Source organism: Brassica napus, chromosome C4 (genome assembly GCF_020379485.1).
Source record: "Brassica napus cultivar Da-Ae chromosome C4, Da-Ae, whole genome shotgun sequence".
Lineage (NCBI taxonomy): Eukaryota > Viridiplantae > Streptophyta > Magnoliopsida > Brassicales > Brassicaceae > Brassica > Brassica napus.
The window spans coordinates 17,674,910-17,698,448 of NC_063447.1; the positions used below are offsets into that span (position 1 = coordinate 17,674,910).

The following is a 23,539-nucleotide window of genomic DNA, read 5'->3' on the forward strand; positions in this document are numbered from 1 at the left end:
TCTGCATCACAAAATGTAACAGTAAGGACAGTCCATATGAAATTACATGGTTTAACGAATGGAATAAGTAAAAGACGCACCCAAGGTTCAAGAGAAGAGTCTGTCCAACACGCTGATGAACTGCTATGGAGACCTGAGCTTTGGAGTAAGGTACTGTAAACATTTGCTTTAGAATGTAAACCGATTGCTCCATGTGTCGTGAAATTAATATCAATTCTAGCAGAAAACTGAGTCGTGACGATTAGGAGGTTTGCGGGGAATACAGATTTCTGGGTTATTTCTCGGGTGAGTTTTCTTAGAGTTGTATAAATCCATAAGAAGACGCTGCTGTGGACAAAGAGAAACGTTTTGCAGAGATATTAATACACTGATTTTGAAGGTAGGAGTTGAAGCGGCTGGGTCTGGTGTGTTCACTCCATTTTATATAAGAGATATATGAGTCCACAAAACGAAAGTCCAAAATCGTGAAAGGATAGGTTTTGCGAAATGGTGACATGTCATTCTTTCAATCTTTACTTGTTTAGGTGGCAGCATTAGAGAAAAGATGATTCTACTTTATATATATATATATATATATATATACTAGTGGTATTCGGGCGCTACGCGCCGAGTTTGTATGTTTTATTTTAATGAATTTTAAATTAATTTTATGGTTTTAGTAAATAAAATATTTTCAAATATATGAAGATGTAAATATCTTGAAATAGAATGATAACTTTTCCGATTCATTTTATAGTGGTTAGCGATCGTAGTGTATCACTTTGTTTTGAAGTCGGTTAGGTAAAAGAGGAATAGCATAGGTAGTTTTCACTGATCGATTCAATAAAAATAGGATAAATAGCTGATAGTCGTAATAAAATTAATATAGTTAAACTTTCAATATAAAGTAAAGTTGATGTTCGAAAAGGAAAAATGTAGGGCTATGCAAATAAACTGAACCCAAAAATCTAAACCGAATTCGATCCGATTAAAATGAATCTGAATCGATCCAAACTTGACATAAATACTAAATGGATATTCTTATATGGTATTTTGGGTTATGAGTTTTATCCGAACCGAATGCGAACCTAAATGGATATCTGATAGAACTCGAAATATTCAAAATCCCAAAAGAAACTTATACCAAACATAATTTCAATTCCTAATATGTATTAATATCAATGTTTTTATATTTTGGAAATTACATTTGAAATTCGTTTATGAATAAGTTTCTTGCCTGAGTTTAAACAATAATTATCTTAGACATTGCAAGACTGTTGGGTGTGCCTAATTCATTTAGTGTAATGTAAGTGTCTCTGTAGTGGCTCAACTTTATTTGCTTTTGAAGACGATCAACGAATTTGTTCATCCAAAACATACGCAGAAGCTGAATAAAAAATTGTTATCTTTATCTTAGGGAACTCATCCAATTAATAACCGGTGAGATCAAAGGGAGGACAGACCAGAGTGAGTCCAATTTCCAATCAACTCAACCATGATCAGTTCATAACCGGAAACTCATCCAATATGTTGATCAAGCAGACGTGCTTCTAGGGGATCCGATAAGGAGCAAGCACCTGCTAAGCGGACCTAATGTATTTAACTGTAATCAACATCGTACTTATCTATAATTCCTTACCAATTGCATTGTGTGACTGTTTGAATGTATATAAAATGACTAAGGTTTAGACGTTAGTCATTGTTATTTGCTTGATTATCAAGGAATCAGAGGTTTTGTTTTCGTAGTAATATACTTTGTTCCGAATCGTTTTTGTAAGACTAACTTAATATTAAGTTTTTCAGCTAAGTAAAAGTTTTGAAAAAATCTTCATTGGAGCTTCCTGTCTTTGGATGTGAAATAACTAAAGACAATAAGCTTTTATAAATGGGTTTAAAAAATAAATTTGCGCCCAAAAGGTTTCTGGGTGACCTAGCCAAGAAAATAGTAAGAAACAAAGTGAAGACCGAAATAAATCATAGATGGGAGTTCGTAGAAAATTTATTTAAGGTAAGAAGAAGATTTAAAAAACGGAAAAGCAGGTTGTTTAAAATAAAAAAAAAGGAAAAGCAGTAACAGGCATTGAGCTTGTACATTCCCAAATCTGGCAAGCTAAACATTGCATGGTTTTTTACGACGTCAACATCCTCCGGAAGTTTTGTGCACCGTCAGCTGTGACTCCACCCGAAACAGGTTTTACAATGCTGCAACTACTCGCCCCTGTAGCTTCTTCTGTAACGCTACAAGCAACCATACCAGTGTGGTTTACAGGGACAACGTTGGTAACATTACTGGAGGGCTGAGGTTTAACTGCTCCAGCTCCTGGCATATCATCGCCAAGGTTATTGGCACCTCCCTGCGCATAGACAAGTAAAAGACTTAAAGTCCTAGACAATATAAAAGTCTGGAGACCTTAGAACAATAAGTTGTAAACATGTTTACCAACTGCTTAAACTTACGTTTCCAGTAGAAGTTCGGGAGTGGAGGACATTGGTTGCTGTAGAAGATCCTTGATATTGTGAAGGGCTGATGCTTTGAAAAGAGGTTGAATGGAGAAATCTTCAACTGGAAAGTGAAGGTGCTGCCAACCAAATCCTTTAAGCGCTGTGGTAGGGGTCTCTGATCTGGGTCATCCACACCTGGGTCATGTACAGAAATGTAGGCTTGGTTATTCTACAAACATGAACTTGCGTAGAAAAATCATAGAGTTAAGAATAAAAAACTTGGAAAAAGGCGTGATTGTAGAGTTGGAGTCATAAAAATGAAAAACCTTGAATTAATACAATAACTACTTTTCACTTTTATGTATTATTTGCAATGAAATACATTGAAGACAAAATAGTTACGGAAATAAATATCAAGCAAATGTTAACCATGAATTTAAGTAAATAAATATATTTGTTACCATAAGTTAGGCAACCTTTGAATCTCCGCATTTTTTAGCCTGGTCATCTCACCATCAAATGCTACGAACCTAGCAGATTCTGACACAGAGAAATGGACATGAAACCTGCACAAATCACAACGTTGAAATCGTCCAGTGGTTGTTACTTTACAAACGCAACCAAAATGTGTACTTCTAAGAGACCCAAATAGCGCCAGTCTATGCATGATCACCTGAGAACACCAATAGCGTGTTGTCATTATAGCAGGCTGCACATGTAAGTATGAGAATCCTCTCTAAGCTTTCTATAGAATTTTGAGCAGGAGGTGTAACACAACTCATTAGTGATATCAATACTATCAACTTCACCGGCACAGAGGAACTCCACAGACTATGATCAAATAGATTAGAGAGCATTTTAGTTTACAGACAGGAATCAACAAAAGACGAAGAGTGTTAAAATAGCACCTGTGGGTCAGAGTTAAGGACATAAGCGCTAAGCTCAGCAACAGTGACGGTCTCAATTTTATGTACACCTTCGTATTAAACTAGAGGAAGTAGTGACATCGTGGAGAAATTTTCTGTTGAATCAAAAGTTTAAGAAGGTGAAAAGGAAAACATGAATTTAGTTAACAGAAAAAATAGAGGGTTTTAATCTTACTCTTCATAAAGACTTTGGCCAGCACCACTTTCTTTGTCGTAGTGGAAATGGGTGCTTACGAAGAGACAACCTGCCATGAAATTAAAAGTAAAAACTTTAAGAGCCGCGTCATGAAGTTGATGATTAACAAGATTAAGTTGGCTAGAAATCGTAGTACCTCCAAACACCTTAGGCTCAACACATGAGGCCACCAATTTCTCATGAAGGAGAGTGGCCATCCCATCAAACACAGTTAAACAAATAGTCGGCCCTTGAAGATTGGTACAAGTTTTTTATTTCAGAATTGAAAAAACAACCTTAAAAATCACTGCATCTAACCAAAATTTCCAAACAGTGAGGCTTTAACATACTGTGGTAACTGAATGTTAACTATAAAACTCTGAATACTCTGGAGTTCACCGATATAGGTGGTTTTGAACCCCATGACTCACCACAATATCTAATATGAAACCGTGATGAAGTAAAACAGTTCATCGTCAAACCGATGAATTTAATCTAACCAATATGGAGTGAAACCGTGAATAAATAAAACATTCCCATCATCAACCCTATGCATATAATTCATCCAATATGGAGGAAAAGTTCAGAAACTGCCTTGGAAAGTAGGTGTTGTGTTGGCGAGTAATATCATCTCATCATAATGGCCTTCAACTCAGAAAGAAGCAGTTGAGGATTTGCCATGATTGTAACCTTCCTTGCAGATTCTTAAGTATAATTGAACACTGCAAGACGACAAGATGCACAGGCGTCCTCTTCAACTCCATATATATAGTGCACAAAACAGTGAAAATTTGAGGAAAGCTGGAAGGAAGGAGAAGTCGTTGAATGAAACGAATGAATGCCATCATTAACCTCTTACAATTAACCGAAGGGAAGTGGAGGCAACAATTAACGCCATCGGTTACAAAGATCCCTAGGCATGAGTTTGGTGACAGAGATGAAGTAGCAAATGGTTTCGGTGGTGGACCCGTTGACCTAATTTTTAATGACCCAATACAAATTAAGTTAAATGGGCAAGAGATTATATAACAATTATACATGAACGAAAATCTAGTTTCGTTGATTTTTTTAACATGACACATGGCAAAAAACGCCTTCATGCTCTTGCTGACGTGGCTTAAAGAGGAGAGAGCAAACTCAACTTTATTATTATAGATAGATATATTAAAGTTTGGAGATATAATTATTTATTCATAAATTACTCTGCCACACATGTAAAACACACAACAAACAACATCAAAGAAAATGTTGACAGAACAAAAAACAACAAAAGAAAAGGAAACAAATATCTTATACATAGATTAAATTATTGAAAATAGACAAACAAGATAACCACGTTGAAGGTGATGAAAATCATGATTGGGATTATGTTGCCTCTTCCTTCAGACCTTGGTCCTTGTAGTGATCATGGTTTACTCAGGCAAATTCAGATTGGATCTTGGACGGAATGCTTCAAAGACATTGGTTTTATGATTATTTTCAACCATGGGTCCATGATTAGAAATAATCATATTAGGATTATAGTTGGACGCATTCCCATCGAACATGCTTGTTTGGTCGAAAAGATCGACATTGCCACCACCAACAATGTTGTTGTAACTTTCACCATAATAATTGGGAGGATCAATTGCTTGCAATTGTTGGGACCGTTGACTTACCAACTCCATTTTCAGATTTTCCAGAGCTCTAGTTAGACAAGTGTTTTGACTTAAGTCAAGTTGATTAGGAGATTTTTCCCACCATTTTTCTATTTCTTCTCTCTTATTTTTTATCTCATCCAACTCTTTCTTCCTTTTTTTCTCCATTTCAAGGATTGTCAACTCCTGCAATGAATTTTATCATGTGTAACAGTAGAACCAAACTGAAATAGAATATGTAGTTTTTTCACCGATATTCTTAAAAACAGTGTCTGATATTATAAACTGATTAAACAAAATAAACAGCAATCGATTGATTAAAATATAATATATAGTAATAGAACTATATGTATATTATATAATATGAACATAATTTTTAATAAATAATTCTTTGTAATCAATAATTATTCAGTAAACTAGAGAAAATAGTATATTTATAATTTAGAGAAATGTAAATATTATTTTAATGTTTCAAAAAGTTTGATTTATAACCATATAAAATAAATTCAATAAAAATTCTTGAAAAACTAAATATAAGAATGGTTTTCGATTAATAAACATATACATCAAAAATGAAAATATTGAAACCGAGCCAAATAAATATATATATTGTTTTAATACAGTAAATAAAATTTATTACTAAAAAACTAAACCGAAACAAGAAAGAAATTCAGAAGATCCTAACAGTATTCAATACTTTTTCATATGAATATAAAGTAAACCTAGTTTAACAGTGAACTTTCAAATTAATTTGACCATGGAAATTTACAATTAGAACATATCTATGTTTCTAAACATGAGCGAGATTCTTACAAAACATACATCAGTTTTTAATCCTGGCACAGTCTAGAAAACTATTTGTTCTTTTAAATCGTGGAAAAAAATAATTAACGATGCTTTGGATTATATATATTTAGATTACTTCATAATCTTATAGAAGCGTACAAAGAAGAAAAAATTTGGTCTTTACCTGAGTGAGTAAGCTGTTGAGATTTTGGATTGTTGGGTTTAAACCGTCTTGGGTATATAAAAGAGGACTATGGTTGTGATTTTTAAAATTATCGATTACAGATTTAACATCTGGATTGCCAAAAGAAAATACTTTTTGACCTGGTGAAAACACAATTACTCCCATTCCTACATTACATAAGGTGCAAAGTTCACTAGCTTTTTTAAAAAGACCTTGTCTTCTCTTTGAAAAGGTAACTTGAAGGTTGGCATCCTTCTCCATTTTCTCAATCGGTATTTTTTTACGACCTCCTGTGCTTCTTGGCATTCTCAAAAATACTTTTAACAAATAAATAAAAGATGATGTTGGAAATGAAAGAGTATATTTATTATTTATAGAGAGTTGTGACATATGGGTATTTAATTTTTATGTCATTTTAAAGTAAATATATCTTTGACTTTATGACAATTCTAGAGATTTTTTTTTATTTCCACTACAAACTTTTAATAGTCATCCTCATACTTAATATGTAAGATACAATTATGATATTTAAAATGGAATGATATCTGTTACAGTGCACCATGATCTGTCAAAATGCACTATTTATTTTCCAAGAAAATATAGAAGTAGATTTTTTTTACAATATTCCCCAAAAGTATTACATAGAATTATCTTACCATGGAAATAAATTTTACTGTAGTTCTTATCTTTCTAATCTGAAAATAGTTAATGTTGTTCAATATGTAAGAACATAGTTAAAACTGAAAACACTAGTAATTGCTTTTTAGACTGATGCATTTTTTTCATGTGTGCGGAGAAAAAATATTTTTCACTTAGTTGGAGATATTTAGTTGAATAACCAAGTCCTTCTATTTTAAGTATGACGCCGATCTTTTTCTTGCCAAACGCATTTGATTTTCGGATCAGGTTTTTTTAATGTCTTTGAGTATAATAAGAAAGAATCTAACCTAGATTTTGACCATAATGATTACAGCTAAATCAATAGGTTTGTTCCGGCAACAGAGTAAATATTTTGAATTTTTCTTATCTTGCTTGTTGTAGGATTAGTGTTTTCGAGGTTCTTGGTATATATATATATTCAACTTTTACGGTTATGAAGCTCTTGATCGCATTGTGCTTAATCATGTAGGCATGTTTATCTTCTTTCATTGTGATAAAGCAGTGGACACGATGGAGAGCATCCTCCAACGAGATGTTGTTGTTAGTGTATAGATCTTTTTTGAAGGGCGGGTGTATCCACAGTGCATTACGCAGAGCCTCCACTGCTGTGGAATCTAGAACGTGAACTTTGGAGACCAGTTCTTTAAATTTTCCATGAAACCCATGAGCTCTTCTTTCTCGCCATCTTCCATAGGTCAGTGGCTGAATCCCCTTGTCAGATAAACATCGAGTAATATATAAATAATTCGGTAGACAGTCCGTAAAAACTGTCAACAAAATCCTCTTTGAGCCTTGAAAACCATGTCAAAACTGGTCTGTTGAGATTTTCCACGAACAATTCATAATATCCCGCAGCTTTCTCTTCAGCGGTAAAATGTGCTTGTTCCAAGGCTATGTTGAACACAATCATATAATCACTAAGATCATATTTGCCTGAGAAATATAGTACTTTTAGCTTATCCAAATATCGGACTCTGACGTTGGTGATCTCTCTTTGAAGGAGTCTTTTGCGGTCCACACTTTATCCCGGGAGCCAAACTCTTTACCAACTGGATCTTTGATGAGATATCCTACATCGAACTCCAAAGAACATCGATTTGTTGAGATGTTGTGTGGTTGGTCTGAGTCATTGTGGCTCCTTGAACTGTTAGATTCAAGTTTGTATGGGACAATTGTTTTCTTGTAGTCTCCATCATCAGGTGGTGTAAAACAGGCGACTAGGGCATCTAGGCACTTGTTGATTGCTTTGTTTGGTTATCTTGTTGATTGAGACGTTCCATTAGGTTTTGAATCATGGTCATCATAGTGGTGAGATATGTGACCGACAGGATAGTACATGTGCCTATCTGAGTCTCGTCTCCAACCATTTATGATCTTTTTTGGCGTTGCATTTTTTTAGTTTTCTATAGACAGTGATAATTACTTAATTTGAATTTGGCACGTATCAAAAATAGACGCGAATTCAATGATAAGTTATTTGAAAGACGTATATTCAGGGCCGGCTCAATTGTGTCATGGGCCCTGAAGCAAAAAAAAAAAATTAATTTCCAAACTATTGTTTTTCTTTCAAAAATCTGATAGACATATGTTCTTTTTCAAAATACCATAAGTGTTTTTAAAAATAAATCTATGGAAACAAAAAAATACTTTCATATAAAAAAAATTTGGACCCATTTTCTTATTTTTAATATAAAAATACATGTATTTTTAAAAAAAATCGAGCTCTTATCTGTTAAGAAATAGGGGGACAACGGATTGGGCCCGGGGCGGTCGCACCGCTCGCCTCCCTAAGCCGACCCTGCGTATATTGAGATATCAAAGGTTGAATACAAGAAAAATATAAGAAACTCGTGTAAGTTAAGAACTTGACAAAAACGATTAAGATGTGAACATTCTAATTCTTGTGTTGATTTTTGCGTAAATTTCAATGTGTCTTCTTTGAACTAGGCCTTCTCTACTTATAGGCGATTTTTCTTCTTCTTTTTTAATATTTAAATCGACGTACTCCTTTGATAGTCCCATAGTCTAATGGGCCGAGGTCAGTTTACTCAATGGATCTTGTCAACGAACAAAAACAAGCTATCTCTAATAACTAGGATTTGTTTTTGTTATTTAGAATTTAAAATTTGTCATGCTCAAAAATGATTTATAATATGACATGTGACTCAAACATTAGTTAGTTAGTTAGTTTATTAGACCCCAAGAAAACATTAGTTAGTTTATTTATTTTACCAATGAGATGTGCAACGCTTAACGATAGAACCGACGAACAAGTTATGATTCTCTTGAACATGTAGTAGTAGTCCATTTTTATGGAAATACCTTCAAACAAAGTCACGGAGAAGTCCCTAAAATGAATCATTCATGAATTTGAAATTTCAAAGTCCGCGTCCAAAAGTTTGAGTATTTACGTTATAGAGAACTCGGCGAGTATCTCAGTAATCTACTAATAATAGCAATCCTAATTAATTCCAAAATTTGTGTGCTTTTATAGAATCTCAATTTTTGTTAAAGGTTGTGTTTGTTCATTAAGGTGTCTTTTGATTAAAGGTTGTATCTATTCAATATGAAACTATTGTAAGAATTTGTGAATAAATGTTATGTTGTGTCTTTTCATCATAAACATGTATATTAATTGATTTTTGTTTAAAAAGTTATATATTACCATTATAAAGGTGGTATTTTAAATAACTAATTAAAATAAGTTTTGATTATTAATATGATTTTTTTATGAAAAGACATATCTTTATGAAAAAACACATCTTTATATATTTTCACAATCTATAAGAACTAATGCAGTGTTTAAGATGAAAAGTTGCATCCTTTCATATTTATTTGAATGTTTTCACTCTTTTTATTTTAAATGTATTAGTTTTGAAAGTTGTGTCTTTTCATAAGCAATATATGCAATTTATCATCTTAAAAACTAAGAAATGTAACTTTTCATATAAATTGTTTAAGAGATTCAATTTTTATATTAATACACTGATTTTTAGATATAAAACAAGTGTAACTATTTATATATAAAAAAGTAGATATGAGAAAAAGAAAAGTGAAAGACACAATTTTTCATCTCAAAAACTTAACAACCTAATTAATGTAGAAAAGTTTTGTCTTTTCATGAAAAAAACTGAAACCAGTTTTGTAAGTTGTCAAATTATAAAATGATGTGTTTATCTATAATTTTGTGTCTTTTCATTATAATGTCAAAAGTTGTATGTTTTCATTCTTTTATTTTTAAAATGTATTAGTTTTAAAAGTTGTGTCTTTTCATAAGCAATACATGCAATCTTTTATCTTAAAAATTAATAAATTCAACTTTTCATATAAAAAACTTAAGAGATTCGATTTTTATATTAATACACTGATTTTTAGATATAAAATGATTGTAGATATTTATGTAAAATAATAATAAATAGATATGAGCAAAATAAAAGAGAAATATACAACTTTTAATCTAAAAAAAAACTAATGACTTTTTTTTTCATGTAAAACAATTTTAAGAGATGCAACTTTCACGTATAAATTAAAAGATTCAAATTTTATATTAATACAATAGCTTTTAAATATAAAAAATTGCAAATAGTTATAAAGTATTAATGAATAGATGTGAGCAAAGTAAAAATAAAAAGACATAAGTTTTCATCTCAATGATAATAAATACAACTTTTCATATTAAAAACTTAAGAGATGAAAATTTTCATATTAACACTGATTAAACAATTATGAATATTAATATGGTGTCATTAACGAAGAGGTATAAATTTGTTTTGATCTAAGAGGTATGAATGTGTCGTAATCTAAGAGGACGAACATAATGTGATCTACGAGGTATGAACATGTTATAATCTAAAGGGTGCAAACGGGTCCTGACCGAAAATGTGCAAATGGGTCCTGGCCGAAAGGTTACAAACGGGTTGTGACTGAAAGGATGCGGATGGATCATGATTGAAAGAGTGTGAAAGTGTCGTGAACGTGACCAAAATGGTGCAAATAAATTGTGACCAAAAGGATGCAAATGGTCATAATGAATAGATATGAGCAAAGTAAAAATAAAAATACATCAGTTTTCATCTCAGTGCTAATATATACAACTTTTCATATCAAAAACTTAAGAGATGAGGTTTTTTATATTAACACTGATTAAACAATTATAAATATTAATATGGTGTCATCAACGAAGATGTACAAATTTGTTTTGATCTAAGAGGTATAAATATGTCATAATCTAAGAGGTACAAACGTGTTGTGATCTAAGAGATATGAACGTGTCATGATCCAAAGGGTGCGAACATGTCGTGACTGAAAGGGTGCGAATGTTTCATGACCGAAATGTGCATACAAGTCGTGACCGAAAGGTTACGAACGGGTTGTGACCGAAAAGGCGAATGGATTATGACCGACATGGTGTGAAAGTGTCATGAACGTGACCAAAATGGTGCAAATAGGTCATGACCAAAAGGATGCAAATAGTCATGACCGAAAAGTTGTGAATGGATCGTGAAAAAAAAGTGCAAACGGGACATGAACAAAAGGTGAAAATGGTCGTGACCGAAAGATTGTGAATGGGTTGTGACCGGAAAAGTGCAAATGGGTAACCAAAAGGGTGTGAAACGATCGTAACTGAAAGAGTGTGAATGAGTCGTGACTAAAAAAGGTACGAACGAGTCGTAACCAAATGGATACAAAATTTCAAGTAAAAAAACTTAAAGATGCAACTTTTCATGTAAAAATCTTAAGAGATTTAAATTTTCATATTAATACACTTATTTTTAGATATAAAACAATTGCAAATATTTATGTGAAATATAAATAAATTGATATGAGCAAAGTAATAAAAGAGAAGACATAATTTCATTTCAAAAACTAATAAATACAATTTTCTTGTAAAAAAAATCCAGAGATGTAACTTTCATATAATTTTTTTTAAGAGATTCAAATTATCATATTAGTACACTGAGTTTTAGATTTAAAACAACTGTGAATATTTGTGAAGCATTAATAAATTGATATTAACAAAGTACATAGGAAAAGATATAGGAAAAGATATGAGTTTTTATGTTGAATAAATTGATGTATCTTTTCAATATCACATTAATTGATGTGTTTTTTCCAACAAATGTTAAGTGATGTGTTTTTTCATCTATAAATTTTATTAGTTTTAAGAAAAAAATATCTAAAGATGCTTCTTTTCATAATGATGTATTTTTTCATCATAAAAAACTGTATAGACTTTTTAAAAGTTATCTTTCGTTTAAAGATGTGTCTTTTTATTCTAAAAATTACATATATATTTAAATTCATATAGAAATGTCTAAAAAGTGTATATTCATTCTAAAAATTGCATAAGTTTCTATTTTCATGTCTATTTATATAAATGTTAAATTAATCTTAAATTTTTAAAAAATATTTTGATATTTTTTGTGTTGGGTAATTAATATTTTATAATATTATATATTTAAAAATTTTAATTTATGGTTTTCAGTTAATATTTTGTGGTTTGCAACATGGTTTGGTACGTTTTTGGTTGATTTATTTTTATTCGGATTTCAAATAAAACGTTCTGACTTATTTAAATAATTTATTTGTTAACAGATAAGTATTAACAAAATAGAAACCAAAAAAATTATATTTACTTCTGCACATTTAAATTTATGTTTGAGTTTGATATAAGTGATTATTAAGTGAATCTCTAATTACAATTAAATGAGAAAAGATAGTCAGAGATTTAAATAAAATTTTGAAATCGTTGAAGTTAATTATTACATTTACTTAAATAAGAAATTACAAATGATTAAATGAAACGTTGCAATTGTTGGTGATTACATTTTTTGGTAATGGGTTGTTTTAATCATAGGTCACGAAGCATTATAATTGCTGGTAATTGTTGTATATAGTGATGTGTCCTTTAATCTTTTGGTATTAGTATTGCAATCATTAGATGAACATTGCAATATTTGGTTGTCAGTTATTATAACCATTAGTCTTCTATATAAATAATTATGGATAATAACCAATCATAACCAAAATAACAACAAAAAACTCAAAAATATATTAGAAAAGAGAGAGTTTCATTGTCAAATTTGTCATATATCAATTTTTAAATAAATAAAATGTTAATAATGCACAAAGAAGAATGTGTGATTTACCAATAAAAATATGTATTGTACAACATCTCTTAAAGTTGTCATATAATCATGTTTTGACAATACATATTTTTACAAAGCTTCAAAAATCATGAATGTAATACTTGTCATTATAAATTACCTTACTAAATTAGTAAATGATTAAATTTAAATATGTCGCTTATTTAATTAATTCAAAAATATTTTTTTTTTTTAAACTTACCTGAATTAATAGAAGATTTATATTTTGGTATTGACATATTTGTATTTTAGTTATAATCTAAAACTATAAAATATAAGTTTATTATATTATCTAGAATATAAACACATATATTCTACTTTTTGACATGAGAATTTTTTCGAAATTAAATTAATTTTTTTATATAAAAATTAAATTATAAAGTGATATGTATTTTTTTTTTAAATGAGCTCCCATGCGATATCGCGTGGGTTCCTTACCTAGTATGTAAAATCTCATATGAAATATTGTAAAATTTTATGAGAAACTCTTAATACATACTCTCTCCGTCTCTGAATAAGTGTCACTTTGACATTTTTCACACAGATTAAGAAAGTGGCTGAAATATATATGAGTTGTTATTAATTACACCTCTCTGACCAATAGTATTTTGTGATAAATAAAATTATTTACAAAGTCAATGTAGTTTGCAATTAATTTTCAGCTGAAAGTAAGTATAATTTGCATTGAAATTGAAAAGTGACATTTTTTGTTTAACAAGAAAAAAATGTTATAATGACACTTATTATGAAACAGAGGGATGTGTCTTGTTTCGACGGGTTCAGTTTCTTATTAGTGTTAAATTTTAATTCATTCTTATATTATATTATATTAAAATCATATATTTTCTTGTCTAAACTCCATTTTGAAAACTTTTGCCAATGTGGTGCTCTTACAGCCACCAGCAAACATAAACTTTTAAACATATTTTCAGACGGTTTGTAACGATTCCGATTTCAATTTTAAATACATGTTTCATTGATCTATTCAGATCGCTAGTCTTAACCGGCTATTGCTTCCGTATATGTAATTGGCACTGGAAGAAGCCAACTTTTAATGGTGCTATTCACAGACAAATTGTCTTTTACTTTTGTGTTATTTTCATGAATGATTATGTTTTTTATAAAGGTGGCACATCAACGATGGTGACATTGGTAAGGCACGGTAAAATATTGCACGTAGGATCATATATGCGGCATATCCACTACCTGGCATAACTTAATTGGGTAGACAAGATTTTTTTACATTATCAACAAATATTTGAAAACTTTTTTTTTTATTTGTCAATTAGTTTACCTACCGGCGAAGATATCCATTATTGGGAGTGACCAAAATTGGAATAGTTTACGCTTTCCAGATTTATAGTTTCTACACATGTTTATGTATCTTTTAAGGTTGAAGACTTGGTTTCCATGATGGGAAAGGGCACTCAAGTATTTTGTTGTGTGGCTAAGATAGCAATAAACCCATTTCTTTTCTTCGTTTCTAATCATTTTCAGTTTTCGATCTTTCTTTATGCCAACACAAACCGATGATTAAACTTTTCTTTCCTTTTTTTTCTTTTTTTTTTCTTTTTTTTTTCTTTTTTCTTTCTTTCCTTTTTTTGCTAAACAGATTTTTTTTCTCATGTCGGTCAATACACATTATTGTAGAAATGGTGAAAGCATTACAATTAAAAAATGATAGGAAATTCTATAAGAAAAAGCAACTGTAGTCTTTATGTATCCAAATTAAATTGCTTAAAAGTTAAAAATATAGGGATTAGATTATATATGTTACAGAAAATTATGTATTATTAAATAAAAAGGAGAAAATTGGTATTGTGATATTTCTTTGTAGAAAGAAAGTAAAAAGCATTACCAGTTAAACTGATGCATGAAAAACCAAAGATACAAATTCTAATCTATGTTACAGAAAACCAATTGTAATGTATAACAATAGTTGTGTTCTAAAGAAAAAATGTATAACAATAGTTATAAATTACTAAAATATATAAAGGATACATGGGATGTGAATTGGATACATAGTGATAGGGAAATGTCAAAATCATGGGAGCCAACTAATTTGGGAGGATCTTTAGGGGAAATGTGTGGACAAATGCGTTTCTACATTTTGGCATTTGTAAATATATATAAATATATGGTAGATTTATTGGTAAACATTTATTTCATTAGTAGTCAGAGATTTCGACCACCTGCCTCATATTTTTTGAATTGTATTTTTGCTTTGTTTTGTAAAAAAAATATATATATATAATATTATATCAAAATGATATATTCTCTAAATTTTGGTTTTGCTCGTTGATCATTTATTAAGAAAAAAAATCATTTTCTCAATTTTCTTAAGATTTTTTTCTAAAGTATTATTACTTAAACTTTTCATTTTTTTGTTTGTTTTGGTTAAAATTAAGGATGTGTTTTTAAGACTCATCCAAAATATTTATAGGGGTTCTAAATTTTTATCATGGATTTTAAAACATTTGAAACAAGAAATTAATTTTACAAATACATAATAAAACAAATTAAAAAAGAACTTTCTGGTGCGCGAATTTCATTTATCGATCATCAATAGTAATTCATATAAAAAGTGCCGTGAGCATATTGAGACGATGTTTAATCATATCACTTATCTAAATAATCTCTATCCCAATATTTGGTATATGTGTATTTTGCTTTGCTAGTTTTTCTTATTGTAAATTCGTAGAGTATAGTTGTAGTTTTCTTTTTGTACTGCTTGGATCTGTTCGGTAACCAGCATAAGAATTTTTTTAGTCAAATTTTTAATACTATACCAAAAAGGCAATACTCACAATTTAATGCCAATAGCATCTAAAGTTTAGTGTTGTTATGTTGAAAGAAATAAGTTCTTGTTACAAAAGTCAAGATGGTTTCGTAAGGAAATGAAGATGAAGCCCATGCCATTAATATTCACAGTAATATTTGTCGAATTCTCTGTCTATATAAGAGATCGTAATACGTTCATTTTATTTCATTTTACTTTGCCCCTTTTCGAACATAATAACATCCATCTATCTTCTTTGGTATACTACTTCTTCCTCTCATTTATTATGATTCTTACTCTTTATTATTTTTCCTCTACTTTCTATTATTTACGTAACGTGATCAAACAAATAAACAATTTATATATACGTAACACAAATAAAACAATATATAATATAATTATAACACGTTATCAGCACGATTACTCTATTATTAAATTTCTTTCCTTTGATTATCATGTTCGGAGTGGAGCCTCCATTTTTATTTGTTCACTACAAGAAAACACATGCTTAGCGAGGAAATTTAACGAGGAAAAACAATACTCGTAAATTTACGTCGATTTTACGAGGAACTTTCGTAGAAAACTAAAGTCATCGTTATTTCCTCGTAACGTAACGACAAAAGTGTTTCGTCGTAAAGTGGATGTAATTTAACGAGTATTTTACGAGGAAAAATGATTTCCTCGTAAATACGACGTAAACTTTGCGTGTTATTTACGAGGAAATAGTTTACGTGTATTTAGCGAGGAAATTTTGAATCCACCAACTTTGTAGGTGTTACACGTTCTTTTTTTGCCACCTAATTAATTTTCGTCGTAAATTCATAGGAAAATTACAACTACCAGATTCAAAATTTCCTATAAATATGGATGTTTGAACATCATTTTAAACACACCAACAACAAAAAACGTGAAAGAAAAAAAAATGGCTGGCTCCGGGACTATTTACGAGTTGCGGAAGTGGATGTATATGCATAGAGATGCTAACGGGAGAGTGACGAAAGAATACCTTGCGGGTCTGGAGACATTTATGCATCAAGCAGATTCAACACCACTCGCCCAAGAAAGTGGTAAGATGTTCTGTCCTTCTCGGAAATGCAACAATTCGAAACTGGCAAACCGTGAAAATGTTTGGAAGCATTTAATAAATATAGGTTTCACGCCAAATAACTATATCTGGTTTCAACATGGAGAAGGTTTTAATTATGATCAGAATGAAGCTAGTAGTAGTAATAGCAATTTTCAGGAAAAAGAACCGGTTGATCATCATTTGCATAATGAACATAGTTACCATCAGGAGGAGATGGTAGATTATGATAGGGTTCATAATATGGTAGCTGATGCATTCGTAGCTCATGATGAAGATGAAGAACCTAATATAGTATTTACGAGGAAATATAGCGACCTCCTTACGTGGAATGTTGACGTGGTCTTTACGACGAAATGATCTACTTCGTCTTTACGACGAAATATATTCCTCGCTACGTTACGGCGAATTAGCGAGGAAATATGTGTTACGACAGATGAGTAACGAGCAAACGTGGTTCCTCGCTAATTCTTCGTAAAGCCTCTTTTACGACGAACTCACGAGGAAAACCGCCCTCGTTAAGATTATGTTTTCTTGTAGTGGTTGCGTTTATAATTACCGGAGTGCGGCCCTGCCGCCCCACTTCTTAGTGTTAATTTTATAATGGTTGCTTAAAGCACCATAATGGCCGGTATACCGCCTAAAAAAATTTATGTGTTATTTTATAATTGACTATGTTATCATGATTCATTATTTTACTGATTTGGAAACCTTAATATTTTTATTTTCAAATTTGACGGATAATTTTATCGCCATATATAACTAAATATATTTAAGGAGGCACTTATATTATATTTATATTTATGTTTAAAGTAATAAAATTTATAATTGCTCACTGGTTGCTTACGATCAAATTTTATCTTATGTTTTTACTTCCAACGTTCATAAATAAATTTGAATAAAAAAAAAGAATTTAATTAATTACTTTTCAAACGGCTAGTTAACGGCTAAGGAATAGTGTTTTTAAGATCTATAAATACACTTATAATCCATTCATTTTATTTCACATTTCTCCAAAATCTTATTCTACAAAAAAAAAAATCATTCATAAAAAAATATGTTTAATCTGATTTTTGTTCTTGTAATCGGAGTTTTATCTGCTGATTTCTATAATTTGCTTGTTGGAGAATTCTCTCTTGAAGAAAATGTGTTTATTTTTATTTTAATGTTTTATGCATTTGTATTACTTGTAATCGCAATGCTTATCCCTGCACCTCGAATATTTAAATGAAATAATATTTCTAATTATGTTATTTATTATTATTTGATTTTAGAAATTCAATGGAAAACATGGAGAAGCTCCAATTTCCCGCTCTAGACATCACCGGTACCAACTACATTTCATGGGTTACAAATGTTGAACTTCATCTTGAATCTCTTAGTCTATCCCAGTCCATTAAAGAGAATAATACTTCAACGCCTCAAGAAAATGCTAAATCGGTGATCTTCCTTAGAAGACACCTTGATGAAAGTATTATTTATGACTATGCCAACATGAGAGAGACCCTAAAGAGCTATGGAAGTCTCTGAAAGATCGTTTTGATCATCAGAAAGACATAACACTTCCACCTGCTCGGGATGAATGGCAGAGTCTGAGATTCCAAGATTTCGACAAAGTGATGAATTACAATTCTGCTGTGTTAGGAATTGTGGCCAAATTGAGATACTGTGGTGAAATAATCACCGAATCTCAAATGCTTGAGAAGACATACACCACATTACACAAGAGCCACATCACCCTGCAACAACAATACAGGTTGCGGGGATATACCAAATTTTCGGAATTGATTGTGGCGCTTCTCATAGCAGAAAAGAACAACGAACTTCTGATCAAGAATCACATGACTCGTCCAACTGGTTCTAAACCATTTCCTGAAGCAAACGCATTAGATGCGAAGAAACCAGTCAAGGAAAATAAGACCTTTCGGGGTCGCGGTCGTGGTCGTCAAAACTACCGTGGACGTGGACGAAAGTACAATCCACAAGATAGGAAGTCATTCCAGTGGGTCCGCTCTGAGCAATCCCCTAAGGGAAGAGAACACCAAGGAAATATCTCCCAGTAGCGAGAAGAAGCTTGTTTCAGATGCGGTACTAAGGGACATTCGTCTCGTTTATGTCGTACCCCTGCACACCTTTGCGCTCTATACAAGGAGTCCGTCAAAGGGAAAGAAAAAGAAGTAAACTTTGTGGAACATTCTGAGGGTACAACGCACCTCGATGCGTCTGACTTTGTGAATGATTTCGAGGAGACCGCTATCACGGAAGCCTAAGTGCCCATCATCTGACTCTTGAAATTCCACAATTATACCATAAATAATTGTTGTTTGTGGAAGATTAATGTATAGTTATTGTGTTATTTTCACCTTCTTATGTATAATTATTGTGTGTTTAATGTTTCCTAATGATGTATAATATTTTATGAATAATATTATCTTATGTTAATTCTTTTTGTTTGTCTCAGAAATGGACATTACAAATGGAACATCAACCAACATCAATACTAAAGATATTTGTATACTAGATAATGGAACAACGCACACTATTCTGAAACACATAAAATATTATTCTGAACTAAAACCGACAAATATCACTATTAACACAATATCAGGTCCTGCAGACTTGATTGAAGGGATTGGTAAAGCCTATTTCACGTTACCCAATGGGACAAAATTATCGATAAATAATGCACTATTTTCTCCAAATTCTAAAAGGAATTTTTTGAGTTTTAAAGACATATATCTTCAAAGATTTGATACTCAGTCTGCAACTGAGGATGGAAAGAAGTATATGTATATTACTCTTGAGAAATCGGGAAAACTAAAGGTGTCGGAAAAATTACCAAAACTCCCTTCTGGTCTGCATCGTACATATATAAGTGCCATTGAATCACATTTGGTGATTAAGGAAAATTCTAGTGATTTTACACTATGGCATGATCGCCTTGGTCATCCAGGCACTACAATGATGCGAAAAATCATCGAGAACTCACATGGTCATTCACTGAAACCCCAAGAAGTTTATCAGGGGAATAAAATGACATGTACTGCGTGTTCTCTTGGAAAGTTGATTATAAGACCATCGCCAACCAAAATAGATAAAGAGTTACCAAAGTTCCTTGAACGAATTCAAGGCGATATTTGTGGACCTATACATCCACCTTGTGGACCATTCTATTATTTTATGGTAATGATCGACGCGTCGAGTAGATGGTCACATGTTTGTCTATTGTCCTCTCGGAATGGGGCATTTGCGAGATTTTTATCTCAGATAATCAAACTAAGAGCTCAGTTTCCTGATTATCCGATAAAGAGAGTTAGACTGTACAACGCTGGTGAGTTTACCTCTCAAGCATTCAATGATTATTGTATGGTAGCTGGAATTGATGTTGAACACCCTGTCGCTCATGTTCATACACAAAATGGTTTGGCTGAATCATTAATTAAACGTCTGCAACTGATTGTGAGACCATTGATCATGAAATCTAAACTCCCAACTTCCGTGTGGGGACATGCTATTTTGCATGCAGAAGCACTGATTCGGGTGAGACCAAGTGCATATCACAAATACTCCCCAATAAAGTTAGTATTTGGACGAGAACCAAATATTTCTCATTTAAGAATTTTTGGTTGCGCTGTATATGTGCCAATTGCACCTCCCCAACGTACAAAGATGGGACCCCAAAGGAGGTTAGTGATATATGTTGGTTGTGACTCTCCATCAATTATACGATACCTAGAACCGCAAACTGGTGACGTATTTGCGGCACGTTTTGCTGATTGCCACTTTGATGAAAAAGTATTCCCAGTTCTAGGGGGAGAAAATAAACAAGTAGGAAAGGATATCAAATGGTGTGTACCATCTTTGCTACACCTTGATCCCCCTACAAAACAGTCGGAATTAGAGGTCCTTCAAATTATGCATTTACAAAGCATCGCAAATCAACTACCCGATTCTTTTGCAGACACCAAATTGGTTACAAAATCACATATACCGGCTGCAAATGCTCCTGCTTGTGTAGAAATGCCACATGAACGTGGAGTAGAAGATAATACACGAGAGTCTAAAATACGCTTGAAGCGTGGTAGACCTATTGGTTCTAAGGATAAGAATCCTAGAAAACGAAAGGATGCAGAAAAACAAAATCATTCCAATATAGCAGAGAAGTTGAAAGAGATGAACAACGAGGTCGATGATAATGTCAAACATCATGATTCTGAAGAAAGTCATGAGATTTCTATTAATTACATTCATAATAGAAAAATATGGAATCGAAACAAAGTGAATGGTGTTGATGTTTTTTTCTCATACTTTGTTTCGAAGGAAATAAATGAAGAGAGTGATGACCCTGAACCAAAATCTATCTCGGAATGTCAAAAAAGACATGATTGGATAAAATGGAAAGATGCAATACAAGTCAAATTTGATTCACTTAACAAACGAGAGGTATTTGGTACTATTATAATCACACATGAAGCTGTGAAACCAGTTGGGTACAAATGGGTTTTGTCCGGAAACGAAATGAGAAAAACGAAGTTATGAGATATAAGGCTCGTCTAGTAGCTCAAGGCTTTTCTCAAAGACCTGGGATCGATTATGAAGAAACATATTCTCCTGTTAAGGATGCAATCACATTTAGATTTTTGATGGGTCTTGCGGCTAATCAAAATCTAGAGATGCGTCTAATGGACGTTGTTACTGCATACTTATACGGATCTTTGGAAACTGATATCTATATGAGAATCCCTGAAGGATTTCAAATGCCAGAACCATTAAGTTCTAAACCTAAAGATTTATGTGCAATAAAATTGCAAAGATCATTATACGGTTTAAAACAGTCTGGACGCATGTGGTATAATCGTCTCAGTGAACATCTAACTAAAGAAGGATATGTAAACAGTCATATATGCCCATGTGTTTTCATCAAGTAAACATCATCTGGATTTGTTATCATTGCCGTATATGTTGATGACCTAAATATTATTGGGACTAAAGAAGAAATACAAAAGGCATCTGATTATTTAAAAGGAGAATTTGAGATGAAAGATCTCGGACAGCTAAAGTATTGTCTTGGCCTACAAATTGAGAATTCTCAAAAGGGTATATTTGTACACCAGTTTACATATACGAAAAGAGTGTTAAAGCGATTCAACATGGACAAAGCAACTCCACTTAGCACTCCTATGGTCGTCAGATCCTTTAATATTGAAAATGATCCTTTTCGACCACATGAAGAAAATGAGGAGATACTTGGCCCTGAAGTGCCATATCTAAGCGCAATTGGAACACTTATGTATCTTGCTAATTGTACTCGACCTGATATATCATTTGCTGTTAATCTTTTGGCAAGGTTCAGTTCATCTCCTACGCAAAGACATTGGAATGGGATCAAACATGTTTTTCGCTACCTTCAAGAAACGATTGATTTAGGATTATTTTATCCTAAAAACACTAACGGAGAAATGGTTGGCTTTGCAAATGCAGGGTATTTATCTGATCCCCATAAAGCTCGATCACAAACAGGATACGTTTTAATTTACAGTTGGAAGAACTGCTATATCATGGCGCTCTCAGAAGCAAACACTAGTAGCTACTTCCTCCAACCATGCTGAAACAATTGCTCTCCACGAAGCTAGTAGAGAGTGTGTTTGGCTTAGATCAATAAGTCAGCACATCCATTCAAGTAGTGGAATATACATCAGTCCAAAACCAATCATCTTATACGAAGACAATGCAGCGTGCGTCGCCCAAATAAAAGAAGGATACATCAAAAGTGACCGAACCAAACATATTCCACCGAAGTTCTTCTCATATACCCAAGAACTCGAGAAGAATAAAGAAATTGAAGTGAGATATGCTCGATCTTGTGACAATGCTGCAGATCTCTTTACAAAGTCATTACCAACTACGACATTCAGAAAACATGTTTACAACATTGGAATGCGTCATCAACAAGACTTGTAATGATCGCCTACTCGAGGAGGAGCTTCTGAGTTATACTCTTTTTACCTTGCTATGGTTTTTTTCACTGGGTTTTCCAAAAAAGGTTTTTAACGAGGCAAAAAATATTAATGATGATGGTCTCCAAGGGGGAGTGTTACAAAAGTCAAGATGGTTTCGTAAGGAAATGAAGATGGAGCCCATGCCATTAATATTCACAGTAATATTTGTCGAATTCTCTGTCTATATAAGAGATTGTAATACATTCATTTTACTTTGCCCTTTTTCGAACATAATAACATCCATCTATCTTCCTTGGTATACTACTTCTTCCTCTCATTTATTATGATTCTTACTCTATATTATTCTTCCTCTACTTTCAATTATTTACGTAACGTGATCAAACAAATAAACACTTTATATATACGTAACACAAAGAAAACAATATATAATATAATTATAACAGTTCTGAAGTTTACTTGTTTTTTTGGTCGACATTTTATACTAAAGCCACAAATGGGGCCAAAAATTACACAGTGTTCAAAACAGTGAAAAATCATAACAAAACATTACAAATTTAAGCCAAACACAAAGAATAAAGAAATAAGCATCAACTTTAGTACATTGGTATTTCGTCGATCCTTAATTTGATGATGTATGCTTCGGTAGTTTCTGCTATCACCTAGAGAAATATCGCCGAAGAAAGGTTGCATGAGCTAAATCCACTGAGACTGACAGAGATGAATGTCAATCCAAGTTTTTTAACACTTTGGGTGAGACTTTTTGCTTATCGCCGTAAGTTAA

At 32.1% G+C, this 23,539-nt stretch overlaps 2 protein-coding genes across 2 annotated transcripts; one reads left to right on the plus strand and one right to left on the minus strand.

Moving 5' to 3' along the window:
• Positions 1–806: 806 nt before the first annotated feature.
• On the minus strand, positions 807–7,452 carry LOC125585444 (agamous-like MADS-box protein AGL62). Its single transcript, XM_048754512.1, has 2 exons — positions 6,130–7,452; positions 807–5,345 (listed from the first exon to the last, which is right to left on the minus strand). The coding sequence occupies exons 1-2, from the start codon at positions 6,517–6,519 to the stop codon at positions 4,935–4,937; spliced, it is 801 nt and encodes a 266-aa protein (XP_048610469.1). The 5' UTR covers positions 6,520–7,452; the 3' UTR covers positions 807–4,934.
• A 10,636-nt stretch (positions 7,453–18,088) lies between these two features.
• On the plus strand, positions 18,089–18,861 carry LOC125585849. The gene is made up of 2 exons (XM_048755551.1): positions 18,089–18,238; positions 18,349–18,861. Exons 1-2 carry the CDS (start codon positions 18,089–18,091, stop codon positions 18,859–18,861), a joined length of 663 nt encoding a protein of 220 aa, XP_048611508.1.
• The last annotated feature ends 4,678 nt before the right edge of the window (positions 18,862–23,539 follow it).

Excerpts from the sequence above, each read along its gene's own strand:
- LOC125585444 (XM_048754512.1), bottom strand. The coding sequence starts at position 6,519 with ATGTCACAACTCTCTATAAATAATAAATATACTCTTTCATTTCCAACA. Across the intron at positions 5,346-6,129 it reads TCAACAGCTTACTCACTCAG|GAGTTGACAATCCTTGAAAT; the intron begins GTAAAGACCAAA and ends AATTCATTGCAG.
- LOC125585849 (XM_048755551.1), top strand. The coding sequence starts at position 18,089 with ATGGAGAAGCTCCAATTTCCCGCTCTAGACATCACCGGTACCAACTAC. Across the intron at positions 18,239-18,348 it reads CTCAAGAAAATGCTAAATCG|AAAGACATAACACTTCCACC; the intron begins GTGATCTTCCTT and ends TTTGATCATCAG.